The 17,750-nt window shown below is 35.2% G+C and overlaps 1 protein-coding gene across 1 annotated transcript; it reads right to left on the reverse strand.

Annotated features, from left to right (window-relative positions):
* Positions 1 to 7,568: 7,568 nt before the first annotated feature.
* Positions 7,569 to 14,201, reverse strand: LOC131049118 (wax ester synthase/diacylglycerol acyltransferase 11). The gene is made up of 7 exons (XM_057983142.2): positions 13,836 to 14,201; positions 11,895 to 12,476; positions 11,632 to 11,716; positions 8,735 to 8,802; positions 8,426 to 8,635; positions 8,144 to 8,281; positions 7,569 to 7,991 (listed from the first exon to the last, which is right to left on the reverse strand). The coding sequence occupies exons 1-7, from the start codon at positions 14,076 to 14,078 to the stop codon at positions 7,806 to 7,808; spliced, it is 1,512 nt and encodes a 503-aa protein (XP_057839125.1). The 5' UTR covers positions 14,079 to 14,201; the 3' UTR covers positions 7,569 to 7,805.
* Positions 14,202 to 17,750: the final 3,549 nt, after the last annotated feature.

Genomic DNA, 17,750 nt, shown 5'->3' on the forward strand with positions numbered 1-17,750 from the left:
GGTAAACTACCTTTAAAATGTTTTGCATGCAACAAGATTAGTCACATAGTGGCTAATTGTCCTAATGGTGAAAATGAACACAAGAGATAAATTCAAGAAGTATAAGGGTAAAGGCAAAAGAGATTGTCTTATTGTTATTGATAGTGGTATCACTGATGAAGAATCTGATGATGATGCTAGTGAAGATATTGTGTTTGTAGATATTAAGGAAGAGATATCAGACCAGAAGGCATTAGTATCCAAGATGGATAACTCTGATGATTGGATCATTGATGGTGGTTGTTCACATCATATGACTGGTGATCGGAGCAAAATTATTTCCTTGAAGGATTTTGATGGCGGTGTAGTTAGATTTGGCAATGACTCACCCTGCATGGTTAAAGGTAAAGGAGTTATTTCTCTTAATGGGAAGAGTAGTGCAGATGATGTATACTGGGTTGAAGGACTCAAGCACAATCTTTTGAGTATGGCACAATTTAATGACAAAGGATACCCACTGGAGTTTAAAAATGGTATGTGCAAAATCTTTGACAACAAAGGTGAATTGATTGCAACCGAGAAACAAACTAAAGGTAACCTGTTTCATCTCAAGTTTAAAGTTAGCAATTGTTTCATTGCTAAAATAGATGATAGCTGGCTTTGGCATAGGATATTTTGTCATATAAACTTTGATAACATTGTTAAAGTGAGTAAGTCCAAGACAATGAGAGGTTTACTTTAGTTAGACAAACCGGTTAATGTTCTTAACAAAGAATGTCAGTTAGGTAAGATTACTTTTTCAACTTTGAAAAGCAAATCCTTTTCAGCAGAGCACTTGTTAGATTTGGTTCATACAGATCTTTGTGGACCAATAAGAACAAAAAGCATTCAAGGTTATAGATATTTCATGATTCTCACTGATGATTTCTCAAGGATAATGTGGGTCACATTCTTGAAAGATAAGTCTGAAGCTTTTGGTAAGTTCAAGGCATTCAGGGCCTTAGCAGAGAAAGAGAGCGGTAAGAAGATAAAATGTTTGAGGACAAATCAAGGCGGTGAATTTACTTATGAGGAATTCACTAGGTACAGTGAAGAAAATGATATCAAACGACAGCTTTCTGCACCAAGGACACCACAACAGAATGACATCGCAGAAAGAAACAACCGGTCAATTGTTGAAGCTGCTAGGACAATGTTGATACAAGGAGGTGTAGTGAAAACCTTTTGGAGAGAAGCTATCAGCACAACTGTCTACACAATGAACCGGGTTCTGGTAAGGAGAGGTAAGGAAAAGACTCCTTATGAATACTGGTATGGAAGATCACCTGATGCTAGCTATTTCAAAATATTTGGAAGCAAATGTTTTATTAAGAGGTGATTACATTAACAAATTTGAGGCTGAGTGATGAAGGCATATTTCTTGGCTATTCCACCAAGAGTAAGGCCTACAAATGTTTTAACAACCAAACACAAAGAATTGTTGAGAGTGCTGATATTCGAGTGGAAGAATTTCCTGAAGTCTCAGAGGAACCATTTCAGAGAAAAATGATGAAGATCCTTGCATTTTGTTTTTGGAACCAGAAACTGTGAAATTTGAAACCGACAAAGCAAATTTTGATGCACCAGTTCAACCGGAACAGATAAATTCAGAAGAAGATGATGACAAAGAAGAAGCTGAACCTGAAGATAATGATCATGTTATTCCTAGATATGTGAGACTGAATCACAATCATGAGCAAATTATTGGAGACAAGGATGCTAGAGTATTAACCAGAAGAAGAATCAGAGAGAATTCTTGCATGATCTCCACCATTGAACCAATAACTGCTAAGGAGGCATTTGGTGATGATTATTGGGTTAAAGCTATGGAGGAGGAATTGGATCAAATTGAGAAGAACAACACTTGGACCCTAGTACCCCGAACGGTGAACTTTACTTGCATTTGCAACCCATAAAAAGTTAAAAGTATATCAAATAGATGTTGTCTGCATTTTTTAAAGGGATATTGGAAGAAGAGGTATACATAGAGCAGCCAGATGGTTATGCTTTGACTGATGAGAAAGACATGGTATGCATATTGCATAAGGCTTTATATGGATTAAAGCAATCACCCAGAGCATGGTATGAAAGGCGTCATATGCATCTAATGAAGATAGGCTTTCTGAGAACCAGTGATGATAGTAACATATATCTCAAGTCTGAAGGAGATGAAATACTGGTCAGTGAAGTATTTGTTGATGATATTATATTTGGAGGTAATGATGTCATGAGCAATAGTTTTGCAGATGAAATGAAAAATGAGTTTGAAATGTCTTTAGTAGGGGAAATAAAACTTTTCATAGGTTTGCAAATACATCAAATGAAGAATGGTATTTTCATTACACGTTCTAAGTATGTGAAAGAGGTTTTGAAGACATTTGACAAGAGTGACTATAAACCAATTGGGACACCAATGGTTACAGATTATGAGTTGTCCAAGGAAGATGAATCTAAGTCTGTTGATGAGAAGGAATACAGGTCCATGATTGGCAAATTGCACTATGTTGTTCACAACAAACCGAACATAGCCCATGCGGTTGGCATAGTTGCTAGATTCCAGAAGAATCCTAAAGAGACACACCTGGTAGCAACCAAAAGAATCTTTAGATACCTGAAAGGTACAGTTGACTATGGATTATGGTATCCATATGGAGAAAATTTTGATTTGAAGGCATACACAGATGTTGATTGGGCAGGAAATGTTGATGACCGGAAAAGCACAACCGGTGGAGCATTTTTTCTTGGAGGAAGACTTGTTTCATGGAGTAGCAAAAATCAAAGTTGTACTTCACAATCTACTGTTGAAGCTGAGTATGTTGCAGCTTATATGAATTGCACACAGACTATTTGGATGAGACACATTTTGGAAGGTTTTAAGATGAAGATTTCAGAACCTATAAAGATTTTATGTGATAACACAAGTGCCATAAATATTTCTAAGAATCCTGTTTTGCACGCACGAACCAAGCACATTGAATTGAAGTATCATTTCTTGAGGGAAAAAGTTCAGAGCAAAGATGTTATCTTAGAGCATGTTTTTACCAAGGAGCAGCTTGCATACATTTTTATCAAACCTCTGCCTAAGACTACTTTTGAGTATCTTAGAAGTCAGTTAGGTGTTGTCCCTCTTCATGAAGTTAGTTGAATATGATGTTGACTGCATCAATCCCTGAAACACTTGCAAAATTTTACAAAGGTTGATGTAGAAGTTGATGTATTCCACAAGGAGAGCATCAAGTTGTAGTATGTTGTTGATGCACAGTGAAATTTAACATTACATGTTTTACTTTCAATTTGGCATTGTTGTCAAAGGGGGAGAAAAATTATGTGATTATGGGAAGGAAAATTGGTGACAGACTGAAAACAGAGAGAGCATGTGAATACTTGGTAATGTAAACCAGGATTCCTATTCACAATCACAACAACAAAGAAATGGTGTTGATATTTTGTATTGTCATCAATGCCAAAGGGGGAGATTGTTGGCATTTGCATGAAGATTTCATTAATGATATGATATGTTGTCATTGATGTCAATTGAACCGGTAATGATATTGTTGTTAATATTGATATTGTCTTGAAACCGATAGGAAGAACTTTGTAAAAAATATTGTAAACCGGTATGTAAAGTTTTTGAGTTGAACCAATAATAACAGGTTAAACCATTTCTATGTTATATAACCGATAAACCCTACCAGTTGTTTTTGTTAAACCCTAACCGATTAAGGTTGTTGAATTGGTTATGTTGGTTGAGCGGTAATGATGGTGACACGTAAGGTCATTGTATGAAGACAAGTTCAATATGTTTTGGTGCGTTTATTTGTCTAGAGAATGAACAAAGTGTATTGCATCTAATGCAAAACGTGTGATGAGTTGTTGAGCTCAATGAATCGGTAATCAAGAAGCAGTTGAGGTTTTCTTGATTGATGTGATGAGATTACTATGAAATCCAACGGTCATGCTTGTACCGACTTGTTTGTAATTTCGATGACGAGAGGATTAGATTTTTGTTGTGTTATCGACCTAATTGATTTGTATTTAAGGTCGATGAAGTTGTTTTTGTGAGGTGTTGGCAAGAGTTGGCAGAAATCAGTTGAGTGTGTGATTGCCTAACCGAAGAATGAGTCTGCAGTTTGAGTAAAGATAGATAGAAGCTTAAATGGATCTGATCAAGCAAACATAGTGCTATTCAGACAGATCAAGAAACTCCTTTTGTTTTCTAACAATTACAGCAAAATTGAAATCCCCTAATTGGGTAAGCTCTAACAAGCTTGGTTATTTATTAAATCCTCTAACAAGGTGGTCCATTAGATTGGATTCTCAAATCCTTTACTGAGGTTACTCTTTAGAGGGTATTTGCTTCTAACAAGGCATTTGTAGTCAATCCCTTAACCGAGTGATTCCTAACAGGATCAGTTCTTGACAGGACTTTTATAAAAGCTTTAGCAGGCTAGGCTCCTAACAGGGCGAACTTCAGAAGAGTTCAAATATTTTCTTGTGAGTCTCATCTCGCCGTGGTTTTTACCTATTTGGGTTTTCCATGTATAAATACTTGTGTCATGTGGTGAATGTTTTTGTGGTTATGATCTTATTGTTGATTTGATTAACTATTTTTTATAAGACGTGATAACCAGAAGCATTGAAGTAGTGAAGCATTTGGATGTTTACAAGTTGAATGTTGTTTACTGCAAAGTTGCTATAACAGTCAACCAATATTCTTATGAATATTGATCTTGACATTGGTATTTTATTGATAAGTTTACTTTGTGAGTTTGAGTTTGAGTTTGAGAAGTTTGTATCAGTTTTTCTAGTTACTGATTCACCCCCCCTCTCAATAATCTACTGGATACTTATTTTTTCATCATACCATCATAAGTATCGTGGTAGACCTCATAACAAGATTTTATGGAAAGTTTGTGAATCTAACCACAAGGCAATACTTGACACTATACGGGTTAGAGCTGATCCAGAATGCTCACTTGATTGATTCTACGATTCAGGGTAGAATGATTTTGAGAATTTTGTATATATCGTCAACGAATTGTTTTATATGTTAGATTCAATGACAACCCCAAAGACACTGAGAGGGGGGGTGAATCAATGTCTAACCGATTGATGTAATATTTAAACTTATTTATAACTTTGCAACTCAAATCAATGTATCGGTAAACAAGAAATAATGCAATAAAGAGAAATAACAGAGACTACATAAATGCACACCATAACACAATATTTTGGCGAGAAAATCCGGTGTGTGAAAAACCTCGGTGGGATTTGTGACTCACAATATTTACTCACTGCCCAATATGAATAAATATTACTTACAACAGGAGTCTACACATGCAGGAAGACCAACAGCTTAGAGCTCACTGCTCAATAGAAGAGTCTCACTAACTACAAAATGGATAATTAAATCCAATACAATGTACTGCTCAGAATAGCATCTCTAATACCTGGTTCAGTATCGATTTAAGCTCAGTCAGATACCTTAACCAAAAACCTTTCGTTGTCTTTACATAACATCCTCAATATCACGCTATTACAAAAATATCCTATCATATAAATCAAAATGATCTATAAGATCTCATACATATACGAATCTTTACAATACATCATGTCGGCTTACAAATAGTTAATTACATTTACAATACAATTCATATAAACAAAACTTTGTCTCATGTCGACTTAAGTGTCGGTATACTTCATTGCAGGTGTAATCTGGATGTCAGTGTGTGTGCCTGTCGGTGTCAGTGCCAGTGTTGGTGCTTGCCGATGTATGATGTCTACGATGTCGGTATATGTGTAGAACCTGTTACCGGTTGGTTGCCATCAATGACAACATCAACCATATTTTCATAATGTAGAATGCCAACAATCTCCCCCTTTGGCATTGATGGCAACACTCATGCGAAAAAAACCAAAACTGTTATCCAAAAATGAAGTCCAAAATATGATCCCAAAAAAAGTGTGCTCATATGAAATTTTCAGTCTCAATGCTATAAAGAACTTCAAATACGATAATCAAGGTTGTTATAAAAAAGTGTGCTCATATGAAATTTTCAGTCTCAATGCTATAAAGAACTTCAAATACGATAATCAAGGTTGTTATAAAAAAGTGTGCTCATACGATAATCAAGGCTGCTCATATGAAATTTCCAACCTCAATGCTATAAAGAACTTCAAATAAAGTGTGCATTGAACACACATATGAACCTAGTATTAATATAATTTTTAATCACAATATTTAATTCAATATTACTATCCATAGTGGATATAAAATTAAGTTTTACAACCATGGACCACATATTTAGTTCATCTCTCCCCCAATCTCATATCTATAATTCAAATACCTACTTGACAAAAGTTCAAAAGCAAATGCAATTCTTAAAAAATAAAAATGAGAGCACCCAACTACTTTTAATGGATAAAACATCTTTCCTTTCAAAGTGCCCACATCTCATGAACAATTTCAAAAATAAGGAATCTCTCAAAAAATTCAAAAGACCCAATTTTAATTAATCATTTGTTTCCTTATAAATATATTAAAAACAATAGATAGAATTAAACATTACACATTAATTTCTATTAACAAATTAAATACTTAAAGGCACTTTCCAAAAATATTGAAAACAAAAGATACATGGCACATCATCTTAACAAAAATCTTATAATTTAGTACTAATGTTATAATCTATCCACTATAAGACATGGCTATTTCCAAAAGAGGACAATAATCGATACCACCTTAAAAATAAAAATTGTAAAGCTAGATAATAATCAATACCACCTTAAAAATAAAAATTGTAAAGCTAACATTTAAAGAGAGATATCTCTGAGGGCTTTAAGTCAAATATAATTTAATAAATTTTTTAATATTATGGCATTTAATAATACCAGTTGTCCGTAGTCTATTTAGAATCATATGTCCTTTCCAACAATAAACAAGAGTACGATCTTTGTTGAATCGCTGATGCACAAATATTTTATTGTGTACGATTAACAGCTGTTTTTACTTTCTGTATTAAATGCATAAATTTAACAGTTGTTTCTACTTATTCAAATTAATAGAAATATGGGCTTCCGTTCTAACTTGTTTGGTCCGGTCGTGGATCGCAACTTAAGGCATGGGTATGCTCCCCATGGTCTTGAGTTCAAGTCCCGGGTTGTGGGTTGTGTTAACTGTGTGTATTGCTATCTTGTAAGCGTGTTGTAAAAATTATAGAAAAATGTTATTTTAAAATTAATTAAAATAAAAACTAAAGATAAATAAATTATAAAATTTTGATCTAAAATTTTTTATTCTTTAAAATGATTTGATTAAACTAATTAAATAATAAAATTGAATGAATGCAATACTTTCCTACCTTGACTTGAACTAATAAAAGAGATAATAGAAATACAATATAAATTAATACAACTATAAACACTTATATCAATCACCTTATATTATTGCATACATATAATTAACAAGACAAAAACACTTATGATGGCTGCTCATATGAAACTTCCATAGTCTCAATGCTATAGACAACTTCAACTAGAGTGTGCTTAGATTGCATTGAACACACATATGAAGCTAGTATTAATATAATCCTTAATCACAACATTTGTTTCAATGTTACTATCCATAGTGGATATAAAATTAGGTTTTACGGAACATGGACCGCATAATTAGTTCATCTCCTCAGCCTCAATATCTATAATTCAAATATCACCTTGGCAAAGAAAGTTCGAAAGCAAATGCAATTCTTAAAAGAAGAGAGCACCCAACTGCTGCTAATGGATAAAAGCTATGGGTGATACCCATTAGTTGATCCATTAGCAACCCCAGTCTTCATTGTTGCAGCATCTTTCAGCTCCTTAAGCGAATCCTCAAAGCACCTTGCAAGTACTTCTGGATCTGGTATGACATCTCTTGCCACTAGGACTTGTAAATATGCCTTTCCCATATAGCTCACCATGTGCAATGTGATAGACTGCATTTTGTTCATTGTCATCATCAATATATCCATTTCCAATCATAACAGACCTTGATTATCTCTCTATATTCACACCCATCAATTTGAAAATTAAGTCTGAATACAGAAATTTAACTAGAAAGAGGAAAAGTCTAAAGTTGAGGATTTACTTGTGGCAAGCCAGAGCATGTTGCAGAAATGAAAGAAAGTGGATTTCCTGCAAACATGATTTCATCTGATGGACCACGAACATTTGACATTGTGAAAGTAGTGTTTGCCAAAGCTCTGTAATCGATGCATGCAGCAGCCTGAGAAAGAAGTTCCAAACAAATGCATTCACTTGTTAGTTCATAAATGCTTAGCGTGTAGAAAGATGTTGAAATAAATGGGTCAAGTTACATCTCTACAGAATTTTCATATTTTATGCAGTATATAACTCTTCATGGTTATACCTTGGTACCCATGAGTTTCATGACCAATGCTGCAAATGCATAAGTAAAAATTGCTTCAAGTGATGTCTTCTTGCGCTCAAGCATAGCCTTTGTAAGTCTGACAGAATCAAGAGGGTCCTTGAACTTTTTCAGGCATAAACGGAGAAGAATGAATCCCATGTTATTTCCCCACCTTGCGGTTGGGTCTCCCTTCAACAGCTTTGACAGCTCCTGCAGGGTATTATCCCAAACTTTGTCAGCTAGAGCTTACATTACATAGTTTATAACTGTTGACTTAAATACATGTACTATCCCAAATAAACCACCAACCTGGTTTCCAGTTGCCATTCTTGTATTTACCATGCATAAACCTGATAACCTGAGTTTCTCAATTAAACCTGCAAACAATATCAACAGATCAGAATCTGATGCAGAGAGCTACAATTACTAAAACTTCTGGCATGATTGCCAATACTGTCTGGATTGATGGTGACTCCAATACTCAATTAAATTCTATTATGGACCAGAGCCAAGTAGGGATATGTAGAAGAAGCACAAGTTAAGAGTCCAAGGCTCAGCCAAGTAGGGATAAGGAAAAAAAACACAAAAGCCAAGGTTTGTACAGTCAGTGGCAACCTCAAAGAAGTTGGTGAAGCTATGAAAGGCAAATTGACATGTACATCAAGGATTGGCTACATTACAAGTTGGAGAAGCTGTGTGTACCAAAGAAAGAGCGAATTCAACTCTTATGGAGGCACAAACTTCCGAAGTAGTGGGAAATATTGGAGTAGAAAAACATTGGTGGCTCTGCAGCAATATATTGATTTGTCAAAAGACACAGGAATATATGTGAATTCATTTGAGAGTGTGTACCATGTGGTACTATAGGATAGCATTTTCGTGAACGCTACAGGTGGATTACCCATGCCAAAGCAAGTATAAGACCTGATTGCTGTGCTAGCAGACCGGTTTAGCAAGATGATACGAGGCAGTGAACTTGTCGTTCACCAATGCATACAGTGATACACTTTTGTCTGCTTAAATCAATCATTTCTGATGGGGATTCATATGGCTAAGAGATCCCTCACATTCCATCCGTAAACAAATGGTCAAACTGTGGTGAACAGATTATATAACAGTCTTGTATACATTTAAAACATTTTAGGACAAGGAATTAGAATTTGGGCTACATTGAATACTCTTGCAGAAACTTTAAATTTAAAAACCTCCATTTGAAATTGAGACGCGCTTTTAATTTTTAGTACTTTCCAACTACTTTACTTGATGTTGTCTGTGGACAACAAGAAGAAAATAACAAGCACATTTAAACAAAGCCATAAAAATTTGTTGAATGAATATAGTCAAAATCGCAAGCCAAGTACAACAGAGCAAGGGCGATATAGAGAAGAGAGTCATTTGCAAGTTGTAGATACGATTGGCTTTATAGATAAGCAAAAGGTTAGACTTCAAATCCAGGCAAATTCGTCATAAGAGATGACAGACATTCACATCTCAAGTGCATTAATTGTTTTTGAGTGAAGGCTAATGCTATACATTCATACATTTTAGGTATGCAATTTGCTTTTTGATATAAGCAATGGTAATGAACACATGCAAGGGCAAAGATGTATTGGAAGAAGTTGACAAGAAAATAGAACAACACTCTGAAATCCATGGAGGTCATTTTGTAGCCTGGAGACCTCTCATTTTTAAACTAATAACAAAATAGTTTTTCAGGAGAAGTGGCTACTAAAGTAGATGAGGGGAATCTAACTTGCAGATCTTAGGTCTTACTCAATGGCCTAAAGCATGGAAGAAGATGAAACTAGACTTTTAGTATCATTTCGAGTTTCCTCAATTTTTAACACTAGCCCCAGTTCCTAAAAATGTTTTTTCTAATCCTAGGAAACTAGTCCATGATCTTCTAGCCTATCGTGCCCACTGCAAACTAGCACAACTACTGTTTGGCAATGCAACATCAAAGTACATTAGTTAAGGCAATGAAGCACACAGTATTACGACCTTTGAGATCATCTTCTCCATCCTTTTGTAAATCTAGCAAGGAGTTGGTTCATCACAAAATAATGCTGAACAAACCTTGGCTAACTTATTTTTGATAGGCAGGCCACTTAGGGTGGAAAGTTGAGATTAAGCCTATTGAGTACTCAAACTAGTATTGGGGCTTGAGTTCAATAGTCAAGCAAATCTCAGGGGAAGTTTTATTTTAAAAAAAACATTGATCTCAGATTTGCCAAGTTATGAAGAAGCAAAAAAAATTAAATTAAAAAACTGGTGCGTAAAATCATGAACTTAAGACGAGGATAAAATCTGTATAAGATTCACTTCTGGAGGCAGCAAGTTGGCTTGTTCTTGGTCAATAATTAAGTTTCTATGAATAATTCAAAGGCCTGCAGTTGAGAAGAAATGTTAACTTTTCATGGATCAGCTAGCAGTCAAACTTGGGGCCTCCGATTTGCTGCTGAGCTGCTCTACAATTGAACTGCAGTTGAGAAGATATGTTAAACCTTTCATGGATCATCTTGCAGTCAAATTTGGAACCTCCTATTTGCTGCTGAGCTGCTTTATTGTTTTACCACTGACTATCAGTCCTCTTGATAACCAGTCTATCTCTCGTTCAGGTGTGGTCCATTTTCCTACGCTTCCCTTGAGTCACACTACACATACTCAAGGATTCTAGTTTGACTTGGCTCCATTGACCTGGGCTCTGATTCCATGTTAAACTCTTCATAAACCAGGTAGGAATTAAACCTTCATAGTTCATACACTTCCCTTGAGTCACACTACAGATACTCAAGGATTCTAGTTTGACTTGGCTCCATTGACCTGGGCTCTGATTCCATGTTAAACTTTTCATGTTAAACTTTTCATAAACCAGGTAGGAATTAAACCTTCAGACCTCCCATTGTTGTTGTTGTCGGGTGTTCTAGCACTGTTCTATCAGCCCTCTTGATTACCTATCCATCTTTGATTTGGATATGACTCATTTTCCAACCAGAAAGAGATTTTGTATGCATTAAATTACTTATTAGCTTACAATGTGTTGACCTTGACAGCATATTGATGGCCTTCAATCTGCCCAAATCTATTTATTGTCTGATTTCTAAAGTAATATGAACATATCTGCCCGAATTTATTCCTTGCAGCTAGATGCATTTTAAAGAAATTTGTTGAGGATATAAATTACAGAAGAATGTATGAGATCTAACCTTTTCTTTCCATTTCAGGGCATTTCATCTCCAAGTATCGTCGAAAGCCAGAAGAAATAACAGTGACCAAGACATCATTTATCGTCTGCATCAAATCATCATTTTTAGAGAGAGTTCCCTAATTCCATATGCTTAGAACCATGCTGTACATGTTCTATGAGACATAACTTTCCAAACATTTTTTTTTTAAGAAAACCAGATAACATGAGTACACCTAAAAAACACAGGTCCCTTCTGGAAAACTAAAAATAAAACAAGCTTACCCCATTTACTGCATCCTTGACAACACCCATATCACTTATAGTAAAGACAGCTGTTGCTAACTTCTTTGGCCATAGCTCAACCCCTGCGTACCCCTTGACTGGCATCTTGCTGTCTTGAAGCCATATTATTCGTAAAGCAAAATACATGACATCGATGAATGTATTCCATGCAAATAAGATCAGTTTCCACAGCAAAAAAATGAAGTGAAAAACTTTGAACTTATGCACGCGAGTGTCTGTTGGGAATCTAATGGGATTAGGAAGTACTAGTGGTATATCTGGTTCGGCTACTCTTCGGCACCTTGACAGAGCAAACGATAAGAGGGAAATTCCATCTCCAAGAGCATGATGCACTCGGATTATGAAAACACCTCTTGCATCTTTCAAATTCACTCGAAATGCGTGAACATCCCAGAGGGGACGCTGCTCATCCAGAGGACACTTAAAAATAAGATCAGCAAGGAATTTGTTCGGATAGCTCTCATCTTTTGCATCTTCAGGAGACAACTCAGAAACTATAATATGCTTTTCAATCTCTATCTCTGTTTTCTGCCAAAACTCTTTTCCCTTTTTATCTTTGACCTGCATCACAACACAAGTTCAGCAAATGGTTGCTGACGTCATCTACCAAATCTTTTAGATTATTTATAATTTGATTTGAAAACGTTTTTTTCCTAATCAAGAGACAGATGCAAGACAGTGATGGTTTAAACAAATTTAAGACATGGAAAGATGATATGGTAAAGGGAAGCTATTAACCACGCGCTGTCTGATAACAATGACTGTGAGTAGGTTACTTGAATACGATGATATGCAAATTCTTTAAGAGAAATCATCCTCTCATGTTCACTCTTACGTGTGTGTCACAACAAGGCTTTCTGTAAATCTTTTAAGAGAAATCATCCTCTCATGTTCACTCTAAGTGTCACAACAAGGCTTTCTTCCATTACCTTCGAGCCAACCCATCTCTTGGTTTCAATGAACGACAAAGGAAAAGGTAGTAGGGAAGTGTTGTTATCTAAGGAAAACCAGCTCCAACAAAAGTCGTATAAAATCTTTATACAGTAGGCCCAGTTTGAATTTGAGAAGCATTTTATTCTAGGGTGTGAAGCTTATTATGATATTCAGACACTGATTATAAATTTTCAGAACAAATATGCAGATTATTACTATGATATTCAGATCAAATAGACAGACATTTTAGCAGCTACTTGGGAAAACAAGGGAGCTGGTCATTGAACAAATATGCAGATGCTTACTATGATATTCAGATCAAATAGACAGCCATTTTAGCAGCTACTTGGGAAAACAAGGAAGCTGGTCATTGAACATCTTACCAATCGATCAGCAAGTCCAAAAGCTAAAACGTTTCATAGACTATCTTTGATCTCATGCATTCTATTCTATTTAACATGGTCTTTTTAATTTTTTTCTAAATGAAGAATTCAGACAAATTATTACTTTTACTATTAAAGGGTTATAAGAACCTAAGGATTGCTCTACGTACAAATAAATGTACTGTGTGACACATTGAGAATGCAAGTGATTTCACGTACCCATTTACTGGTTCATCCAAGGAAACAACCGTAATCTACCTCAAACCCTATCGATCTAGCCCTTAAATACACACATTTAGGCTTACAGACACTTTGGGAAACAATTTATGAAGTACCATCTACTGTTCGTATACTCCATTAGATTAACTGGTTCACTTATTCTCTACTCCCTTACCAAGACAATCTTCAAACAGAAAGCAAACCACATCTCAAAACCCCGAACACAGCCTCTCTCTTTCCATCACCCCCAACAGATTTCATGGCTTGTTGAGGCTCAACACCAAATCACATTTTGAAAAAGAAAACTTAAAAAAAAAAACACCACATGAATACACAAGCAAACGCTTCAAAACAGGGGCACATTTGAAGTATAAATTGTAAATACCAGCACACTGCAGAACCTATAATTGAATAAGATGGCTTGAGTGAACTCTGCCCTGAGAACATCTTCATCCACTTCATTTTTCAAGAAAATCATGGAATAGATAACCGTATCCCATCTCCTAAAAATCCTCCCAAATGGTGTCACAGGCTGATCCCCAACATCAATAACAGCATCATCATCACTGCCACCATGTATTGCAATGATATTCTTTTGCTTTCTGTTTCCTGAATCAGAATCTCCCATTTTGCCCGAAGCCTGCTTTCTATTATTGTCAGCTCAAGCCAAGAGTTTTGGAAGCTGGGTGGTACACAAACACCAGTACCTAAGGGTAAATATATATTTACGAAGATCTTTAAGCTAACTTCCATGGCAGCTCTTAGCTTCTCAACCATGGAAAGGCTGGCATTTGTCCGTGTACGGCATTTTCTACTATAAAAAACGAAGTAGGAGTACTGTACGCGACTGATAATATCCTAAAACAGAAGAGAATGACTGGTGAAATAAATAGTACAACAGGCATTGATTTACGACAACTTTCATCTGATTAACCATTGTCAACTTGAGAGCTCCGTGGACAAATCAGACTCTCCCACGTATGTACCTCCTTTGTCAGGACAGTAATGAAACCCTCTGGTTCAGCTGGGCTTCGTACAAACTTACAAGCACTGAATTAACTGAAGCTCAAGTGGTAGGCAAAAGTGGTAGGCAATTAAATCTTCTCTGAATTTTGGATTGATGGACTTCGGGACAGGTGAATGAAGCATTTACAGACCACCAACTCGCAATCTGATAGTTTATTACATGAAACAGAATTTAAGTTTTGATTACATACATAGGTGGGTATTTGAAATTTAAATTGCCCGAATGTGATTACTGGTTTTTTGGCCATTAAAGGGCACTCTACTTGTTTTGTTTTGCAATGTGTTTGTTGGAATGCCCCTTTAATTTACTCAGCTTCAGTTTTTTTGGGCAATGTGTTTGTTATAATATTTAATTTGTCTTGTAATGGAGTAGTTGGGACGCATTTGCTCTAAAACGATAGTACGGATTGACTAAGACGTGTGTTAGTCGCGCGTTTTACACCCACATCGTCGATTTTGCAATTAATGGTTGTGATTGACTAACCTATCGCTAACATGCTGTACAAAGAGGTCCGTTTTGGAGCCAGAATAGTTGTGTGTAATTATTTGTTCTTTAATAATTTTTACTAATATAATGGTAGAGTCATTGTATCTCTAGAAGTGATCATTCGTGGTTTATTTTTACAATTATGAATTTTTTTAGGAGCATATGTTTCATATTCTTCAAGAAAAGTATTTTTTGAGGAGCATATGTTTCATACTCTTCAAGAAAAGTATTGCAATTTACATTTGTATTGTTTCACTAAGATGTTTTATACTTGAAATGCTCCTCATTGTAAAGATTTGTTGCAAATCTAGTTAAACTTAAGTTGCTTCTTTCAAGGTGCATATCTTCAAAGACATCTCTATTATAAGGCATTTCTTTTATTGATATATGCATTTTTTCAATAACAAATATAGTGTCAACTTAGTACTCTAATAATGTTATTACTAGCAATTGCACCTTGGTGTGCAATGGGTACGCCGAATAGGTGTGGAAGGTCAATTAAAAAAAAATGGTTCTTTTTTTGCATAAATTTGTGTAGTACATGAGGTAATTTGGTAAAGGTCCATTTAGAAAATGTTGTTTATGCAATAATGGTCCCAATAAAGAAGTGATAGAGTCAAATAAAGTGTGCATTCATTTATAGGAAACCAAACATAAGTGAAAGAAAACCTTTGAATCAAGAAGATAATTAGTCTCCATTCCAAAAGGCTCGTATGTTATATTTGCAATAGTGAGAGAGGGAGAGAGATGGATAGATAAATGGAGTGAGACATGTCTAGAGATAGGGGAAGAGAGGATGCATGTGGAAATGGAGAGGGAGAGGGAGAGAGAGAGAGGGGGGGGGGGGGAGGACATATAAGGATGAAAGAGATAAATATATAGAGAGGGAGATAGAGAGACAAATATATATAGAAGTAGATATCTAGGAACAAGGAGAGGGACAGCTTGGAGAGATGGAGATATATGGATGGGTAGAGAGAGTGAGACATGTCTAGAAATGGGGGGAGAGGAAGATAGAGGTAGAGATGAAGATAGAGTGTGACAAGAAGAGGGAGACAAATAAAGATGGATAGATAATAGAGTGATGCATGTCTAGAGAGAGGAAGAGAGAGAGAGAGAGAGAGAGAGAGAGAGAGAGAGAGAGAGAGAGAGAGAGAGAGGCAAAGACATATAGAAGTAGATTTCTACAAAGGAGAGAGAGAGAGAGAAGGAGAGATGGCGATATATGGATGGGTAAAGAGAGTGGGACATGTCTAGAGATATACGGGGGGGGGGGGGGGGGGGGGGGAATGATAAAGATAGAGATGATTATAGAGTGAGAGAGGAAGAGGAGACAAATAGAGAGAGATAAAGATAGAGATGGGGAGAGAGAGATAAAAAAGAAGGGATATGGAGGGAGAGGGATATGTCCCAACCAATTTGTAACTAACTCATCAACGAAGATGTTTCAACATAGGTTGACACCTAGTATAGTGGCTATACCCTTGTCAAATTATCTTTCAACCAATTGTAATAGTTTTAACAAAATATTGAATTATTTTTAGTTGAATGAATAGTCAGGGTGGTGGCTATAGACAATTTCAAGTAAGATATGTAGACAAGATGAATATAGATTTTGAGATACATATGAACTCAAGATGAACATTGGCAAGGAATCATAAGTTACATAAAAAAATCATTTTTCAAGAATGGGAAAACCACAATTAACTAAAGTATTTTAGTAGTTTATATGAAATATAGTATTGTGAGTGTTGCAAATGTAGTAAATCTTTTGATATTTTTGTAACTGTAGACACCTAAAATTGTCCAGTCTAATTAAATAAATATTTTATTTATTTAATTATCTAAGCCTAATTCTTCTATTAATTAAATAAATCTTTATTTATTTAATTAATTTATTTATCCTCTTCTAGCCTTATTTCTCATTTAAATAAATACATTTATTTATTTAAATTATCCTTTTCCTAAATTAAATAAATATTTTTATTTATTTAATTATCCCACTTCTTCTATTAATGAAATAAATCTTTATTTATTTAATTAATTCATTAACCTTTTCTACCCATGACACATGTCATTCATCTCTTAATTCATACACTACCTACCCCCTCTCATTATTTTATTATTTCTTTTACCTACCCTCTAATCATAGCCGACCTCCTTTTACACCTCTCAATCTTATCCCTCCATTTCATATAGTGTCTTCTATATAAGGAGATGCTTCCCTCATTATCAAACCCTAATGAGCTAACTACTTGATCAATTGACTACACTACGATCCTACTTGCAACCACATTCCGTTCTTTGTTGAGCTCTTGTGCACATAAAATCTGAGAGCAAATATATCAAGCAAGATCAATGGAGATAGGAAGAATGGAGATCAAAACCCTATTGGACATGTGATGGTATAATTTTTGTGATTTCATGTGATTTGCATTGTCTTAGGTAATCTTCATATGTTATGGTGGATCTTTGTTGATTGTTAGGCTAGGGTTTTGTGGTTGAATTCATTTAGCCTTTCAATATTGTTATTATTGTTATCCATTTTCACCATATACAGTAACTATTTAAAAAAAATGTTGACTGTTGTTTTCAGTTGTGCATTTATTGTACTACTTGAATTGTAGTAGTATTGAAATTGTTATTCTTAAGTTAAATTTATACTTGTTGAGGCAAATGAGTATGCAATAGAATTTATTGTTGCAATTTTCTAGTATGGGAAATATATTACAGGTGTATTATAAAATGATCTACGGAGATTAAATTTAGCTTAAATTCAATTTGATT

The sequence above is a fragment of the Cryptomeria japonica genome, chromosome 3, assembly GCF_030272615.1.
Source record: "Cryptomeria japonica chromosome 3, Sugi_1.0, whole genome shotgun sequence".
Classification (NCBI taxonomy): Eukaryota; Viridiplantae; Streptophyta; class Pinopsida; order Cupressales; family Cupressaceae; genus Cryptomeria; species Cryptomeria japonica.

Bases quoted from the DNA above. Each gene is read 5' to 3' on its own strand.
- LOC131049118 (XM_057983142.2), bottom strand. From the start codon at position 14,078: ATGGGAGATTCTGATTCAGGAAACAGAAAGCAAAAGAATATCATTGCA. The intron at 11,717-11,894 runs GTAAGCTTGTTT...GATTTGATGCAG, and splicing joins TCAAGGATGCAGTAAATGGG to ACGATAAATGATGTCTTGGT. The intron at 8,636-8,734 runs GTTGGTGGTTTA...AATACCCTGCAG, and splicing joins GAATGGCAACTGGAAACCAG to GAGCTGTCAAAGCTGTTGAA.